At 35.2% G+C, this 19,116-nt stretch overlaps 1 protein-coding gene across 13 annotated transcripts in view; it reads right to left on the reverse strand.

Moving 5' to 3' along the window:
* Positions 1–301: 301 nt before the first annotated feature.
* The window catches only part of LOC18424437 (protein REVEILLE 6), a 43,542-nt gene continuing 24,727 nt past the window's right edge, over positions 302–19,116 (reverse strand). For 4 of the 13 annotated variants that reach the window (XM_088848019.1, XM_020676549.2, XM_088848023.1 and 1 more), the window contains 4 exons: positions 7,311–7,420; positions 2,014–2,073; positions 833–925; positions 302–661 (listed from right to left, as the gene is read on the reverse strand). In XM_088848019.1, the coding sequence (XP_088704145.1) occupies positions 656–661; positions 833–925; positions 2,014–2,073; positions 7,311–7,420 (269 nt within the window). In that variant the 3' untranslated portion in view covers positions 302–655. Of the gene's footprint in view, positions 753–832; positions 926–2,013; positions 2,074–7,310; positions 7,421–12,580; positions 12,713–19,116 lie in introns of all 13 variants that reach the window. The other 9 variants (XM_011630698.3, XM_006829024.4, XM_088848021.1 and 6 more) reach the window with 3 other exon arrangements.

Genomic DNA, 19,116 nt, shown 5'->3' on the forward strand with positions numbered 1-19,116 from the left:
TTCCAAAAATTATTTTGCTATCAATATCTCGAAATATCACCTAATCATGACTTACATCCATCCCATTAAGCAATTTGCAACCCAATCCATTACCATCGGATGCCTTGAGGATTACTCGAGGAAAACCATACAAACATAGACCGGACATTAGTTTAATAAGTAAAATTACATCTCATTCAGAGAGTCCGACTAGAACTGGTTCCGAATGACTTAACTCAATGAGTCGAGTGTGATCCAACCAATCGGGTCCGACCCAAGTCTGTCCAAGTCTCCAAATAAAACATATGGATAAAAAGTCAGGTTTTAAAACACTGATATAATGAAATTAATCGAGGTCAGACCACCAATTATGCAAAATTGAACAACCTGAGATGAAACATCGCAATTATGTTGAGCAAGCATACTAGGACAATATTATACACAATTAAAAAGAGTATTTCCTCGGACTAACACGCTACAAACTCACTATACAAAGCTGCTAATACACATTTACATAAATCCTACAACTATAATACACTCGAGAAAAAAAAAATGCAGTCAATGAGCCCAGCACGGACTTTTGTGACCATAAGTGAGAGGCGATCACAAGGGGCAAGACAATCTATTCAGCCTTTCTTCAAGAAAAAAGCAGTGGATACAGAAACGCTGCTGGTTGTCATGGCTGCAGGGAAAGTAAATAAAAAACCTTGGGAACTTCATAGAAAATATATACATCAATACCAACTTCAAGGTAATGGTCACTTGCAGCCATCCTGATGTCCATGAATGATAATTAGCAAATAAATGAAGAAAATGAAATCAGTTACAAAATCACGAGAGGGATGCTAGATACCTTAATAGTGCCATCTCCAGTTTTGTCAGAATGTTTAGCAGAAACAGGTCCAGCTTCTTCGGTATCCACATCATATGAGGAAAGCAACTTTCTCTGCAATCATTATTATATGCAATTGTAAGTCCTAACATAAAAATGGATCAGCTACGTTGAAAAGATAGTATCAAACTTGAAATTATAAGCTCTAACAAATTGATCAGCTAAAGGAGTAATAATCTTTCTCAAAGAGAGGTAAGCAATGCTTGATTAGATATTAAGCAGTCCTACCGAAGGTGCGATACCTTTTTTTGTGCGTGTGCGTGTGTGTGTGTGTGCATAAAGCAGCTAGAAATGTAACCATTATCCCCGTCAGATCATCAATAAACAGCACTAGCTATTTGTCTCACAAACCAACATGATCAGCTGTACATCCAGGAATGATAAGAAACTCTTATACCTGGGAGATTAGGCCATTGGACTTATTCAGTAGGTCCAACAATGAATAACAATTGAATATGATTTGCAGAAGACATGCTTAACTCTTTTTTTTTGGGTTTAAGTGTAAGTCATGCTTAACATCACTTCATCCAGCAAAAATAATGCCAGCCACAAATAGGACGAAACACAGACCAACCTATGACGTTCAATCTGTAAGAAAATTAGGGCGTGTCTTACCAAAAGACGTAGTTAATTGCAAAACCGACTATACATTTATATTTATTTAAAAAACTCACCTAATCACACGACAGAACTGTCAGAGAGCAATTTACAATTTTTTACCCTAACAGAATCTAATACCATTTTTTTTATTAAATCAATTTGGTAGTACACATTTTCTGTGGAGGAGCACAATTGGCAATCATCCATCGATAGGTTCCAAAAGGTGGTCAGTTGATCTGTTTTAACTTAATAGAAAGCACGCACTTGGTTTTTAAATTAGTGATCTCTAATGGTTTTGATAAAAACCCCCTAATGAAGTCTTTCAATTTCTGCCTCCCACAATAAATAAATAACACAAAATCAACCTACTCGACTAGATAAGAATAAGCAAATGCATCCTACAATATAGAAAACAACAATAGGATTTTCTCAATATAAGTATTTTAAATACGAATTTGGGTACAAAGATATTGGAACTGAGGTAGGTTTCAGAACCAAACAATGAAGAAGGTACAGAACCCAGTAATGAAGAAGGTACTCACATGATCCTCAAACTCTGGGCTAGACAAATTGACAGAGAGGTTTCTCATCAATTGAAGCACCTGAAACAAGCACCATATAAGTCAATTCCATGAGCTCTTGAAGAGCTTCGCATCAACAGCAACAAATATACTACGAGATGAGTCTGGCCGTATTGCAGAAGCCAACAGACATCAGATCATGATATAAGTGCAGCTTGCGCTAAAACTTAAGAATAAAACCATGTAAAAGTTCTAAAAATTCAAAATGAGAAAATTCAAGCTTCCACAACTGGTTTAGAACTATAATGGGTATGTTGAGAAAGTTCAGAATATAATAGTTCAGAAAAGAAATGTATACAATGATCCTGCTACAGACGACAATCGATGCCCCAGACAGGATCAGACAACAAACATAACTGACTCCAGAGATTTAGCGAGAAACTTGAACTAGTGACTGACTCAAACAGAGTGAAATGTGCATTTTCTCTCTTTATTTTAAGCTGTGTTAAGAACTGAGAACCATGGTAAATCAGCATAGGCTTCTAATCAAGAGTTCTAGTAGTAGAGATGCAAAAATATCATTTCATGTCTTCCTTCATTTTGTAGCTCAAATCTCTCTCTCTTTTTTTTTTCTTCTGGGAATATCTTCAAACATTTGAATCAACAAGAACAGTTATCATGATGTCAGCACAGATTTCCTGGATCTGATCTGGAGATTCACATGAAATAACCCTAAAATAACGTCTCTAACCCTTTGCAACAAAATGGAGTCGCAGTACAGGAAAACCACAGTAAGAATTAAAGTATTAGTATCCTTAATCACGTACATGTTCCATGGCATGACAGTTGCTGATGCAGTGGGCTTTTTAATTAAGAGGCTCTACTGCACTAAATAGTAGATAACATCATCTCCAGAACATCCAAGATTTTTTGGATGTACAACAACCAGGTAAATACCAAAGAATTTGACGAGAAGTCCAACACAAAAGTATCAGAAACAGAAGAGTCATCAAACTGAAAGGCATTCATTTTTGTCCAAATCACTTCCAGAGGCTGCCAAGGTGTTCGACTGGTCCAAACATTGTAAACCTTTTGTACCACTTACTAAATGCAGATTCCATACCATGACCAGGTTAAACAGAAGCTAGTGTAGTTCTTAGACCACTAAATAAACTCTACCTCTTATTTAACAGTTCTAAACATGACTGGGTAAATCACCATTACTAAGGCAGTTATATTTGGATGCATAATTAGGCAGGTATGTACCTAAGCATTCAAGATGATCTCCAACCCATAAAAGCCCAGTCTGGTGAACGTTATGTGTTTTCTTTCTTTTTTCTTTTTTCTTTTTTCTTTTATGTGTTTTTAACAATTCTGGTCGGGGAACTACTACAGTAATTTTGTTATGCATCATTTGCACCTTTTATTTTACAATTAATTTTCCATTGTACTCTGCATTGTGTTTCTATTATTTCAGTACAGTATTTGAGGTTGAGCACAACTTTCTACAAATAGTGTCAGAGCATCATAGTCTTGACAAATTTATTTTCGTAAATCATAACTTTCTCAAGATAATTTCAATATGGCATAGGAGCAATACTAAATGAAGTATAACAATAATTCACCTAAACCTTTTAGAAATTAGAAATTAGAAATCTAACAACCATATCCAAACAAATGAAGTGAAAAAACAAATTACCTAAAGAGATATTTGGGATACTATTAGAAGAAATGTCACAAAGCACCTTGTGAGCGCACCTTGAGATTATTCTATATTTATAAAAAAAATATATATAAAAGGAGATACAAAGTGGCATATCCCAAAAAGGGTGCCTCTTGAATAGTCATGAATTTTATACTTCCGTAAGTTATATAAAAATGACTTTTATAGAACTAAGAGACCCTTCAAAATTTTCTACAAAACATACATGTCCAACGTGCTCATTGTATAAATTGCACCTTTTCGAATGATCACCTTAAATTCAAATTATGAGAGAACCACCTACCTAGATCTTCAACATCTCCCATATTATGAATGTTAAGATACATATATTCTGTTAGAACAAATTCTTTGATCCTTTGTTCCAATTTCAGTATTTTCTTTACCATATTATTCATATTCCCATGCACAAAATTTGCTTAATCTCCAATCATAGAACTTTCTTAACTAAATTCTCTGTTTCCTTTTTGAACTTCTTGATTTCCAAAGAAACACTTCATCATTAAATTTAGGGAGGGCTATATGACTCTTTGGGCTTCCTTTTTCAAAGATTTGGGGCTTCCGAAGTAAAATTCCTCAGACTTGCACATAACTTTGAAATAATGAATGAAGTGCTGATTCAGACTGGTAGATAATATTAGCAAGACTCCACCTTGCACTGATGTAAACTCCTTGTGACAGGTTGCTGAAGGGAATCCATTAGGTCTAATTCTATTTTGTTTTAGAGACGAGGCATGAAAATTCATTACTTGATTTATTTTTCTTTTCATTTTTTCATTTTCTCCTCTTTTGAGATCACCGCTTAAAAGTAAAATCCTTATAGAACTCTTCAGGAATGGAGCCTTTTAAAATTCCTTTTAAGATCTCGTTTTCTCCTCTTGCCTTTGATAGAAAATTACAAATAACTATGACAGATCTTCATACATAAATATAAAGACATCCAAATTTGTTCTTGTTGTCCATTTTTTCTGTGACTTCTTTATTTGAGGAAAACGACTGCACCAGATTTAACTCTTTCTTTTGAGAAATCATATTTAACTTCAACCTTTTCAAAATTGATTTTTTCTGACATGCTATTAAAAAACTAGAGCTTCCCAACAAGACAATGCCACTATCAGATATTATACTCGAAAAAATATTAGATTAGGAATGTGCGATGGACACCTCACTTTACAAACAAATGACACAAAATAGTAACTTCCCAAAGTATTTAAATACTTGAGATAAAATTGAGTAACAAGTTGCTTAATGGGAATCACATATATGCAGATCATTTGAAAGACAAAAAAGAGACATCAAAACAAAAAACGCCAAGAAGATTCCAAATGATATTCATCTCATTCCTAGAATTAACTGGGAAACATTTAACTTTCACGAGAATGGTTTGCAAATCTCTGAGACTGCAGCCTCTGAGAGGAATTCCAAAGTGGCTCACTATTCGCAAGACATTTACACAATGGGTCTATTTAGAGACATTACAAACACAATCTTTTTATAAATAAACCAAAAGACTCATGGATAAATTGAACAACATAATGGACATTGAACGAAAGCAAATATCAAACCTTCAAATGTTTATTACTTCCACAAAAATTCCAAAAGTTCTCCCAAAATCCTGTCACCTGTCTTTTTATATTAAATGCATGCTTATTACACCACCACTCCCCTTCTCCTCTTCCCCCCCCCAACCCCCAAAGAAAAGGACATCATTGGAGGACTTTTTTTTTTTTTAAACTGACAGAATTGGGGGACTTCTATTTGTCAATTCTTCTTTTCAAATTTCATAAAAATAACTGCAAATAAGCTCCCCACCCAGATGCCTATCAATGTCATGATTTAAATCCAAATCGATCTAAATTTCATTTTCGCAGTTTACATAATTTATAATTTAAGAAGTACCTCATGCTTTACAAGATACATTGGACTATACATTGTCTCAACATCAATGAACGAAGCAAAGTGCCTAGCCTTGCCAAGAGGACGCACAACAAGCTTACCATAAGTATCACATTTTATGATGCCAATTGGTTCAGTAGTTCTCATATATTTTGGAAAGGTATTTTTATTTGTCTTCAGTTTATCCATTTTATACAAAGTTTATTATTCAAAGCTTCTATCTATGGAGTAATATTTTCTTTCATCATATAAAATTCTTCCCTCATGACTGTCCTAATCTTCTGTGTCATATCATAACTTTTCTCACTCAATGAACACAACTTGGTGACCTCATTGTTGGTGAAGGGATTTCCTATTAATTCTAACAACTTTTTTTGTAATTTCAATTAAATCAGGCACAAACAAGTTCTGACTAAGAGATTTGGTTTTTCCAAAATGAGAGGAAGTTCATTATTCCATGCAAGGACCTTATGCCCAGGGACAAAATTTCAACACACCAATTCAAACCCCAAGTACTTGTGGATATACATAATCCACCACGCTTGGTTGGTGATAGTCCATATACAACATAAAACTACCAACCATTATCACCATTCATCAGTAGTGACTCCATAACACATTATATTCCTTTGTGATGCCTGTCAAAGCTTATATCATTTCCATTTAAAAAAAAAAAAATTACCCATCAATCATTGTTGTCGCTTGTCACTATTTCATAGTACTCTTCTCCAAACCTCAAATTTTTTTAAAAACAGAAAGTACTCAAGCAAATTGGTATTCATCTCAAAAACAGAAACATTATTTCCATTTCAATAACCTTTTCATTAGGGGGGGTTCTAATGACTCAGATGCATTTCCCATTGGCAAGAATCTTCCTTCTTAGGTTTCTGTGAATCCGTTGTTTTCCCTCTCTCCTCGATTTACAATAATTGGCTGATTTCTTTTCAACTCCAAGAAGGCAGCACTGCCCTTTCTATATTTTCTTCAGTTCATTAACTTATGAAACCCAATTTTTGAATAGTATGGGCCACCAAAATTAGTGTTCACTAAAAGGTTGTTCCTCGCACAGGCATCATAATAGTCAGTCACATCATTACCTGTGGTAGATCTAGAACCAAAAACAACATTGCGATTCACCCACAGAGTTATGACAGAAATTTTCCTACCAAAAGCTTTGGGAAGTAGTTGGGAGAATGGGTTCATTTTTAGGGGCTTTAGGACAAAGAGACCTCTCATGAAGAAAGAGATCCTAGTATTTGAATAATGAAAATTTGCCTTTGTTTAGGGACCATGGATACATAAGAACTGAACCCATAATTTGAACGCCAATTAGCATTAGATGAAGGATTCGTACCCACATAAAATGAGGTACATGCAATTATATAAATTACATTGCATAAATAACGAAATTACAAACTACTTACCTAAATCAAAAGTAAGAATCGATTCTCAAAAAAAAGAAAAAAACGAATCACAAAACTTATTATGGAACTTTTGAGTAAAAAGGCTGGATATAATGTTGAAAAACACCATGATTTTGAAGTTAGTAACAAAGTTTCAGATGAAAGGCCATACATATAAGCTTACATTAGCACTCTTGTAAGAGGATAAGAAAAAGACAAGGCATGCTATAACTTAGAATCATGTATGTCCTCTACAACAAGTAAGTAAGAAGAATCTCAAGATAAACAAGAAGGCATACCGTTTCAACATCAATGGGATCCATCGCCTTAAGTTTTTGCAAGTGGCCTGTTGTGTTTGGATCAAAAACACTTCCAATGAAGCTATATACTTGAGAAAAGTCTGGCATAACTGCAAAGCATCATGCTTAGTAAAAACAAAGAACAAAACATATTTCGAGCACAACAATAATGAAATTAATCCAATGAATAAATTACAGAATTTTTTTTTAAAGCAGCATGGTAACTACACAGAACAACATTCATATCATGTCTTCTGCATGTTTCAGAAGCATAAATTTCATGTGGATATAATAGCTCGGCTATACACATAAATATCAACTCATAAATTTGATATTTCCTAAAGTTTGTTTATCCCCTGTATTGTAATTTGGGAGTCAATTCCAGAAAAGGAAAGACATTGCCATATATAATTCCTAATAACTCTCCTCCATCAGGACTACTAGGGGCTCAATGACATATACACGAGAGACCACATATTTTTCGAGTATACACGTTATCCTATCACCCGTAAGGAAACCCCATGAGTGGCCCGATTTGGTTGAGCATGTCCTTCGGGAGGTGGACAGGACCCAAAAAACCAGCCCAAGGAAGTTAAGCATATTGATTGTGACCTCATTCCTCACTAGAACCGCAACACCACTAGCTTTTGTATCTCCTTTCAACTACTTCCTTCTCTCTTCTTGATCACTCTTGTTGCCTTTCTTTGAAACTAGACAAAAGTCACAATTCATAAGGCATGTAAACGCTGTGAATTGCAAAATATTCAGGAGATCATGGCAGAAAGTTTGTAAGTCATAATAAATTGGAGATCTACACCATTATATACGAACCAAAAAACCAAGTCGGAGAAAATCAACCCCAAAGTAGAGGATACTCAATACCAAGTAGGTGGAATTGCGGTTCCGCTTAATCATGGAACCTTGATTTTGGGCATACTGATCTGTATCCTATTACATGGAATCAAGTTCCTTGATTTCCCAAATCAATATCCTAAGTATCATGGAATCTCCCAAAATTGAGCTCCCGTGTCTCGTAGCGCGGGATCGAGCTCCAGGAGCAGAAGCAACCCCCCTCTTTAGAAGAGCCCAGTAACTAAGTGGAAGACCTCCATATGGGCCATCCTATGAAATCCTAGATTTTCCACGAATAGGCTCGCAATAACAGACACCCTTCAAGACCATGTAAGGCCCGAAACCTTGTCCTGGGCCAAAAGATTGACACTATTAGCAAATTCAAGATCTTCTATTCTACAAAACGATTGATAGAGCATTTTGTTCCTTAAACCTTCAACTCAAAAGGTTGAACTCTTTGGTCTCCCCCTCCATCAAATTTATTAAAGCTGAATGTAGATAGGTTTCTTTTGGGACCCTGGACCCTCCAGGTTTGGAGGTGTTCTTGAGAACACCGATAGTGTGATCCTCCTTTCCTTCTTAGAGTTCATAGGCCACAACGACTCCACTTTGGCGAAGGACTAAAAGCAGTCGGCCACTCCAACTTCACTTCCAATCATGTCATAGAGGAAGGAGACTCTCGTAATGTCATAGAGTGGGCATACTGACTCAGCACATAGCCCTTGGAGATTGACACATCTTTATGCTCACATTCATCTTCTGAGTAGGGGAATTTTGATGACCTTCAGCCATGTGCCGAGGACATAATTATCTGGTGCAAGAGCGAAAAAAGCTCTAGGAGTGGGACAAGAAGCATGAAACGAGAAAGCTACGAAGTTCTGTGGTCGAGGGAATGAGTTCCGTACATGTGAAAATGTAGGGATCGAGATCCCTGACTTTTATGGATCGAGTTCCATGACTGCAAAGGAGCATATCCCTTACAGGAAGGGATTGCATTTTGCTGTGTTAGGATCAAGGTTCCCGAATTTCAATTATCCATTGTATTGTAATTTGGGAGCGACTTCCATTTAACAATATTTTTAACTTATCCAAATTCACAAAGGAGTCTTTTTCAGCTTGAGATTAAAAGTATTAGTTTCTAATTCTAGAAAACTTTGGTTAATATCTTTTTTTTTTTTTTTTTGCAATGATTAGAAAATGTCTTAAAATTTTCATTCTCCAATAGTGTCATTTTTTGCGAACTTATTTGTTCTTTCCAAAATGCTCCCAGATTGGGCTTGGAGTTTTGACTAGGAATCCCCCCCCCCCCCCCCCCCCCCCCGCACCCAAAAAAAAAAACAAAAAAAAGATTTATGGTATTAGAGCCCATAGGTTCAATCCTTTGGCCCCCTCTCTATTATAGTGAAGCGTGGTGAGCAAAAGATTTTTCTAAAAATGGCTTGTGCATGGCTTTATGATAACATCACCTACTCAGAAAAGCCAAAAACAATTGGTTTTGAAGAGAGACCTTTGCTTGAAATCAAGTTCTTACAACATTGGAATAAATGTTCTTCTGAAAGAGAAAGAGATTTGATTGTTCCATGGATGATGCATGATCTTCCAGTGTTTCACCCAAAGAAAAAGGCTGAAAGGAAAGAATGGGTATGTATCGAAGCTTATCTCGTACCTATGATTGAATCTTGGGGAAGTGTGTATAATGATGAAGGAAAAATTTATGCTCTTTCACACTTATATTTAGCCCCAAAAAATGGTTTTGTCTACCCAATGTTTTTTGAGATTTCAGAAAAGGAATTTTTAGGAGTTGATTCAGAGTCATAAAAAACAAGCAATGGAGATCTCGAAAAGTTTTAGACTCTGCCTCTACTTCTACTCCTACTCCAAATGATGCAAGTACATATGATGAAAATGAAGAAATTGTGGGACAAAGTAAGAAGATGACTTGGAAAGATGTAGTCTCGGGAGAAAAGAACAAACAAAAGGAAGATTGCTCAACATCCTGCCCCAACCAAATAAACGAAGAAGACTCTGTACCTAATCGAAGAAGACTCTCAATCCAATGATAATGTACCTAATGATTCATTAATTTTTTCTGATGAAGATGCTCATATTGAACACTTGAAACAATGTTTTCAAAGTGATTACAAGGGTGATTATAAGAAACAATGTTTTCAAAGTGATTATAAGTGTGATTACAAGAAATTGTTTGAAAAACCAAGAGGAAGAAATTTCAAAAGAAAATATGTATCAAATTCGAAAAATGGTGCATTCTCAAAATCTATTACTAGTACGAGGAAAAATTACAATAGATGGAGGTGAAAATTAGAAAAAGATAAAGTTATTTTTTGATACTGGCGCTAATATAATTTTTTGCACCTAAGAATTATGAAAAAATTGAGTGAAATATTCACAAGGACAAGAAGTTGATACCATGAATGGTAGAAGAAAATTAATAGAATTTGCATTAATGTCCTGATTAAAATTGGAGAAAAAGTGATTTTGGTAAAGTTTGTTAATATTGAGGATGGAGGATATCAAGCAGGAATAGTTCTGTAACTTTAGATGAAATAAGCCCTTACACAATATCAAGAAATTTGATAATTTTTATTGTGGATGGAGAAAAGGAAATTTTACCTTGAATTCTACCAACCTTCAAAACAAGAACAAACAAACTTTAAAGCAATCCTTTTATAACAAAAATTATTAAAGATGTTCAAAAGTTGGAAAGGGAATATGAAAAATATGAAAACATCAGACAAATAAAGGGCATGAGCCTAGAAGCCAGTTCAAAATTACGCTTCTAGTTCAAAATTACTACATATAAAAGAAATCACAGAAATCCACAGAAAATGTTGTTTTGACCATCCTCCAAAGAATTCTGATAAAGACTCACCCAAAGCCCATATACCAACTCTCCATAATATTCCAGTTCAAAGTAAGCCCATAAGATGCAATAAAGAGGATGAAGAAGAGCTGAAAACTCAGATAATAGAATTGACAGAAAGGAAAAAGTTTATATAAGGTTGCAACCTTAAAATGTAGAATTAAAGATGCGCCTCAAAAATCCATCCAAAAAGGTTGTTTTAATGTTGAAAAACCATCGAATTGATCATTTAGACATCGAGATGTATGAATATGAAGAAACAAAGATTTTGAATCTCAAATATAGTGCATCTTGCAATACATTATCTAAACCGTTCATTTTCAAGATTTTCCTATGTTTATAGATCTACTTGATTTTAACTATTTTACGAATTTAAAATTTTATGATTCGATATGAAAATAGATTTTTAGATAATCCTAAGAATTTTTTGCACCAAAATTACATGTTATGATAAAATTTGGTGGTGCGCCTTAATTTGATTGTTTAAGGTTGCAACCTTATAGAAACCAAACCCTGATAGAAAAAGGTTAATTAGGCCATCCCAGTCAAATTATTTTTGTGCAGCATTTATTGTGAGGTATCATTCAGAAGAAAAAGAGGAAAATCTAGAATGACAGTTAATTATAGTCCTCTAAATCAGGTAACAATAGATATTAAATGGTCATTACCCATAAGGAAACGTTGATACAAAGAGTTGCAGAGAAAAGCATTTTCTCAAAATTTGAAAGTCAGGATACCATCTTGTGAAAATTGAAGAAGAAGACATTCACAAAACAACTTTTTCCACCCTTGAAGGTTTATACGAATGGCTAGTGATGCCATTCTGACTTAAAAATGCTCCATCACAGTTTTCGAGGACGATGAATTCAATCTTCAAACCATTCTATGATTTTATTGTTGACTATATAGATGATTTTGTTGTCTTTTTTGACAGCATGCGAGAACATCTGGAGCATCTCAAAGCATTTGCAAAAATTGTGCAAATACACAGAATAGACCTCTCTTCTTCAAAAGACAAATTTCAAATTGTCAAAGAATCAATTGATTTTCTTGGTGTACATATCTCCAAATGCCAAATACAGATGCAGCCCCACGTTATTCAAAAAATTGAAAAATTTTCAGACAAGCTACAAGTTAAGTTACGATGCTAGAAATTTCTTGGTTGTCTCAATTATGTTCGAGACTCTATTCCCAAGCTTTCTGAGAAATCCAATAAAATTAGAAAAGCTATGAAAGAAGAACCATTTCGATAGACTAAAGAAGCTACACAAGATGGTGGTCCATTTATTCTCTCCACAGATGCCTCATCTGACACTTGGGCGGCAGTTCTACTAAAAAAAGAGAACAAAGAAGAACAAATATGTGCTTACACTAGCAGCCAGTTCAAAAAGCATGAGCTGAATTATTGGCCCGCAAAAAAAGAAATATTCGTTGTAGTCAGAGCAGTTGAAAAAATTCACACTAGTTTAATCGGAGAGACTTTTATCCTCTTAACAGACTCTTTAAATTTGGGAAATATAATGAAAAAGAAAATTACCAGCAGTCCAAAATTACAGAGGTATGCATGGTGGCGGTTCATCCTTTCCCAATATAAATTTTTAGTTGAAAAAGTTCCCGGTACAAAACATCGTCTTCCAGATGCCCTCACCAAAGATGGTCTCAAGAAACCCTAGGAGAAAGACAAATTTTTTGTCATAAAATAAGGAGTTTTGTTTCTCCTGAACCAGAAATTACTGATTCTGCTATAAGAAGTTACCCTAATATTGACCGTTTTCTCACTTTTGCCAGAAGAATCAGTTTAATGATAAATAATTCCAGATGAACATCCTTAGAACTTGAATTAATTGCCTGGATTATAAAAAATGAAGTCCAGGATGAATGATAATCTTTAGAAAGCAACTATATCCTAATCATACTGCAAGAGATTTTATTACAAACTTCTTCGGATATACAAATTGGGAAATGGATTTTTATGCAAATATTTCCAAATGATCAATTTTACTGAGCAACGGTTTATCTGGAGATACAAAAATAAAATTCTTTATAACCATGAAGCATAAAGCCACCAACATCAGTGCAGATATTAGACCGCTTCTACAAAAATGTTAAAACATGCTATAATTGGCAAATCAAAGAGTACTGTAACATCATGCTTGAAGATGACACTCCCGAATCATCCCAAGATATCTCGTAAAGGAATAGAACATGGTTTTCCTGAAGTGGTATTACTTATGAAGAGCGGGTTTGCTTTTTACAAGTGGTTTGCTTTTTGAGTGCATGAGTGACAAGTGCATGTAATAATGGCTTTGTACTTGTTGCTTTTAAGTGGATGTACAAATAAATGACATGTGGAGGTACTTGATGTACTAGGATACTGCATGACGTACTAAGGTACTATATGGTTTTGTTTTTTTAGCATGGTATTACTTTCTGTCCATGGTTTTTAGCCCACTAATTTGTAAGACACCATGTGGTAATTCAGGCTACTTTCACTATAAATATGTAACCCCTTTGTACGAAATGAATCAGAAGAGAAGTTTTTTTTTTGACGCTGTGAATCAGAAGTGAAGTTGAGTTTGCTTTTGCAAAAAACAATTGGGTAACCAAACCTGGTAGAGTCTTCGTGCTCTAATAGTTCATTGGTGAACTCGTTCAACCCCGTTCCCCGGACAAAACTCAGGATAGTGAAGTTCTCTTTTACTGTGAATGTAATATTAGTTAGGGACACTGTGAGGTGTTGTTTACTGTTCCAGTAGCTGACCTGATTGAGAAGCCAGCAAGTTGTAGCCCTTAAAAGGATATCTCGACAGACTGTTGGTGGTTGAACACAACACTCACCCCCCTTCGTCTAGCTTCCCATGTATTTGCTTTCTACCTCCCTGTTGCTTATTGTGCACGGTAACCCTATTCACAAAAAAAGAAAAGAAGACGAAAGCAAGGCTTTGTCTCTTTGAGGATTTATCTTTATTTTCTTAATACCAAAAACCCAAAAAACAGAGTCAGTAGTTGGTGCGTATTTATTCCCAAAATGTCTTTAACATCAAAAATTCAAAAAAATAGAGTCAGTTCTCGGTGTTTCCAGCCTTTCTGAACCTCTCCTTCAAGCCCTTCTCTTTACTTCTCAACCTCTTTGTAGTAACTTCTTTACTTTCATTAAACCCTTCTTTACTTCTCAACCTCTTTCTGGTACACTTTTTTACTTCTCTTAAATCTTATTTACTTCCCTCTTTACTTCTTCATTTCATTAAAGCCCTCTTTACTTCGCTCTTTACGTCTTTGCCTCTTTCAAGCCCTCTTAATCTTTAGCTCTCTCTCCACCCTTTTACCCACACTTTGCTTAATTTCTATTTTTCCAGCCCCTTTCTAGACTGTTCCTCATTCCTTTCTAGTATTAAGCCCTCTTTACCTCCCTAAAACACCGCTACACTTGTTTCTCAAGGGTTTTTATGAGCTCAGAGAAGGTGTTTAGAGTAGATTTAAGAAAGAGAGTTAGAGAGAGAAAGTCTAGAGAGAGCTTTAAGAAGAGCTTAAAGAAAGGTAGTTAGAGAGAGAAAGCCTATAGAGGACCAGAAAGACGTGAATACGTGAAGGAGGTCGTAAAGAGGGCTTGAAATAAGTGAAGAAGTAAAGAGGGAAATAAAGAAGGCTTTATGAGAAGTAAAAAAATGTACCAAAAAGAGGTTGAGAAATAAACAACGGTACCACAAAGAGGTTGAGAAGTAAGGATAAAGGCCTGAAGAGTGGTTTAGAAAGCTGGAAATATTAAGAACTAACTCTGTTTTGTGAAATTTTTTATATTAAGGAGTAAAGACACACCAAATTTTGGGTAATAAGGAAAATAAGAAAATAAAGATAAACCCTTAATGAGAGAGAGAGAGAGAGAGAGAGAGAGAGAGAGAGAGAGACAAGCCTTTTTTTTTTTTATGTAAGTAGGCTTACTTGACACAATAGGCAACAGGGCGGTAGAAAGCAAATAGATGAGACGCTAGATGATGAGGGGTGAGTATTACCCTCAAACGCCAACAGTACGCTGAGATATCCTTTTAAAAGCTACGACTTACTGGCTCTCTCGGTCATAACAACTACCAGAACAGTTAACACCACCTCACAGTGTCCATAACTGGTATTACACTCACAATAAAAGAGAGCTTTGTTATCTCGAGTTTCGTCTAGGAACGAGGTTGGACGAATTCACCAAAGAACTATTAGAGCACGAAGACTCTATGGGGCTTGGTTGCCCAATTTTTTACAAAAGCAAACTCAACTTCACTTTTGATTCATTCTATACAAAAGGGTTACATATTTATAGCGAAAAGTAGCTTGAATCACCACACAATGGTTTACAACAATGGGCTAAAAACTATGGAAGGAAAGCAAAACCATACAACACCTTAGTACATCATATACACCCTAGTACATCGAGTACATCCACATGTCACTTATTTGTACATCCACTTAAAATAACAAATACTAAGCTAAGTACAAAATCATTATATACACACTCATCATTCTTTTATTCTCTCAAAAAGCAAATAGCAAAAAAAGTATAAAAAGCAAACCCACTTGAGAAAAGTACATTAGCTTGCAAAAACCATGGGCTCGGGTTGCAGCTGGAAAATTTCATTTAAGATAAAAACATTTTCTTTATAAAATGCTTCCTCAAGTTGCTCAGTTGTCCCTATCATGGACTAGTCCTCTTGAATCTCAGATTTTGCAAATAGTGTTGTGATATGCTTTGGGGCTTTTTGTGGACATTGTGCAGCAAGGTATCCTTGTTAACAGGTATAACATGGCCTTTTGGCTCTCGGCTTTATCCTTTTGTTTCTTGTGTAAAACTTGTAGGGTTTGAAATTTTTTCTTTTATGGCTTTTCTTGAATTTAGGGATGTTGTATTTTTTTGTTCCTTCAATGGTGTTGCATACCTTAGATGCTGCTTTTATGTATGTTTCAATGTCATCTTTGTAACACAACTTTTTAATTTATCCTCTGGCATATCCCACTACATCAGCCATTACCAGGTTTTGCACTGCTATGTTCTTCATTGAAAGTGTTTCAAGAACAAGTTCTGGAATATTACTTGGAAGGGATGCAAGATAGTATGCATTGCAAGTTGCATTATTATGTAATCTCAGCTTGTAGCATTCATTACTGTAGCTTTTTGAACATTCTTCAAAATCATCAATACTTTGGAGGTTTCTTTTTCCCAGTAAAACAATGTTTGTGACATATTGTATTGGTGATTCTGAGACAAATTCTGAAATTAATTTGGATCCCAATTCTGTAAATTTTGTTACGATAATGGCATTCTATCTGGCATCATCAAGAAGACTCCACCAGTAGGTAGCTCTTCCTTGTAAAAACCCAGTTGCATATCTAATGGCATTAGAATTTGGTCATCTTCTTATGCTAGCGATATATATTCCTATGTGTACCCAGGCTATGATCTCTTTTGTTTTGGAAGGAGAATGAGTTAATTCATCAATGATTAAAATTAGAATGTCTTCTCCTATATTTCTGAGACCATATTGCACTACAGTAGCAATTCTCATCATATTCATTTGGGAAACTGATGATGATTCCTCCATATTCTCAGAGTTTTGAAGAAAAGAAGGAAAGCTAGAAAATCTAGGAGGCTTGAATTTAAAGGCTTTTGCAGCTTCATCATCTTTCTTCCTTCTGTAGTTTTCTTTATTCTCAAATATTCGCAAATGATTTTCATGGATTTGAAGAATTTTTTCTTCTTCCTTCGTCTTTTCTTTCTTTTATTTTGCTCTCTTATCAGCCAATATTTCTAAATTTTTCTTTATTTCCTGAATCTGAGATTCTACGGCTGATATACGCTTTTCAGCATATGAGGTCCAATGAATTAAGTATTTTAACTAGCGTACCTCATCCTTTTGAGCCTTTTCAGAGTTCATGTTATGTACAAAGAGGTAGTTAGCATCCGCCCTTGATTTAGGACCTTCAAGATCTTCCAACTGCTTTGGAGTGGCTGTAGCATAGGCCATTTTAGGAGGCCAGTCTCCTCCAATGACTATAATGGCTGGCCGGATTCTCCTTTTACTTTATTTACCAATAACTCTGAGCAATTTAAGCAGCTTCTCTGTTGGGTGAATCTGTAACTTCTCTGATAGGGGGGGCAGTATCTACCAATGGGAGAATAGGGGGTCAAGCATTTATCTGGCTTTTATGAGGAGATCTATTTGCAGGTTTGAGAGTAACGGTGGAATATTTCACAAGTGTTCTGTATGGACTTTTGGACAGCACTTTGAATTCTGGTTTTTTCTTCTGAAATTTTTGAGATTTTAAATGTTCAGAAATAGTGGGGAAACCGGTTACGAAACTTTCAAAGTCTATACAAGGACCAACTTCAGACACGAAGTTTGAAATTTGGGGGAATTTGACCCATAATCTAATTTGGAATAGGTGATTGCTGAACTTGTGAAATTAAAAATACACCTAGATACTATAGTAGCATATGCAGACCCTGGTAGAAGGTTTACTCTTTTGACTTCTATACAAACCATAAATGCTTTGGCAATAAACTCATCATTTAAGCTCAAAGAGAAGTTTGGAACAACTATGCAAATATTATCTTTATCCAAACATCCTTTAAATTGACTACCAAGGCTTTCTCCCATTCTAAATGTCTGACATCCAAAATGGAGACTAAATATTCTGCTCCTAAATTATAATTGAAGTGTGGATGAACAAGAATATCTAGTTGCACGATATGGAAATATTGATATTTCTTACTTTTCCACCTTTTAATGTCTGATTTTTCAAAGAAAGGTAAAAATACAGGACAAATTCTTTTACCTTTGACATGAAGATTTACTTCGAACTGGCGAACTGACCTAAAAAATATGGACTCAAACAAAGAAAGATTATACAAATCTTGTTAATTGACACTTCAGGAAAACTAACATTACCTTGACTATCTAAGACACCTTCTTTTTCTAACACAAAAGATACAAGGAAACAGAGGAGGTTAACCTGGTTACGGTTTTTAGCTTTTTCGAGGTCATTGTTTGGGTTTTCGATGAAGAGGCTGAGGAAGGTCTAGACCTTAACATTTTTATCTAAGAAATGGGATGATCTGAATATTTGGAAAGTTCATTCTTCTTGGAGCCTTCTTCTAGAAAGCCATTTATCCATTGAGATATTGAGGTTTTTTCACCAATTTCTTGAGATAACAACACATTAGAATAAAATTCCTTTTCAAGCAGCTTGTTCTTTTTTCCTATGACTTGTGCATAATCCTCAAATCTTGGAGGTTATTTGGGATGACTTAGAGCATGAGGCCCTTTTGGTGGTAGAGGACGAGGAAGACAAGGCTTCTTCGTCAAACTTTCTTTTTAATGATGAACTTTCAGAAATCTTCGTATTTTCAGGGGGTAATTTTTTGCAAATGGTTTTCAAAATAGGGTAATACAGTTTGCAAAGTGTCCTTCGATATATACTAATTTATAGTATACATCCTTTCTTTTAATATCTGAAAATATCCTTCCCCACTAAACGGTTTTATCTATTGGAAAGGAAGGACCTTCCATTTGAGATCTTCCAGAGTGGAATCATCAAAATCTTATTCCTTAAGAGAGCAATCTAGTTGTAGATCTCTAAAGGAATTGTGATTTCCTCCTTTATGAGCGGCTACATAAATAGTGCACTTGTTTGGCTCACTTTCATCATATAAATCAAATCGAGTGATTAGCTCAGTGCCAAACATGTAAACTGCCATTATTACAAACTTCTTTCAACCACGCTTCACTGCGGTAAAGTGGGAGCCATAGGACTGAACCTATATGCTCTAATACCAGACAAAGGTTTTTATGTGTAGAGAGGGTTTTCCAGTAATTCCCGCTTTTTGGTATCAAAGCTCATAGATTGAATCCTTTGGCCCCTTCTCTACTGCAGTGAAGTGTGGTGAGCATTGGAATAACTATTGTTTTGCAAGAGAAAGAGATTTAATTATTCCATGAATGATGCATGATCTTCTAGTGTTTCACCAAAATAAAAAAGGCTGAAAGAAAAGAATGGGTATGTACCGAAGCTTATCTCATACATATGATT

The sequence above is a fragment of the Amborella trichopoda genome, chromosome 9 (assembly GCF_054954075.1).
Source record: "Amborella trichopoda isolate Santa Cruz 75 chromosome 9, AtrichopodaSantaCruz75HAP2 v2.0, whole genome shotgun sequence".
Lineage (NCBI taxonomy): Eukaryota > Viridiplantae > Streptophyta > Magnoliopsida > Amborellales > Amborellaceae > Amborella > Amborella trichopoda.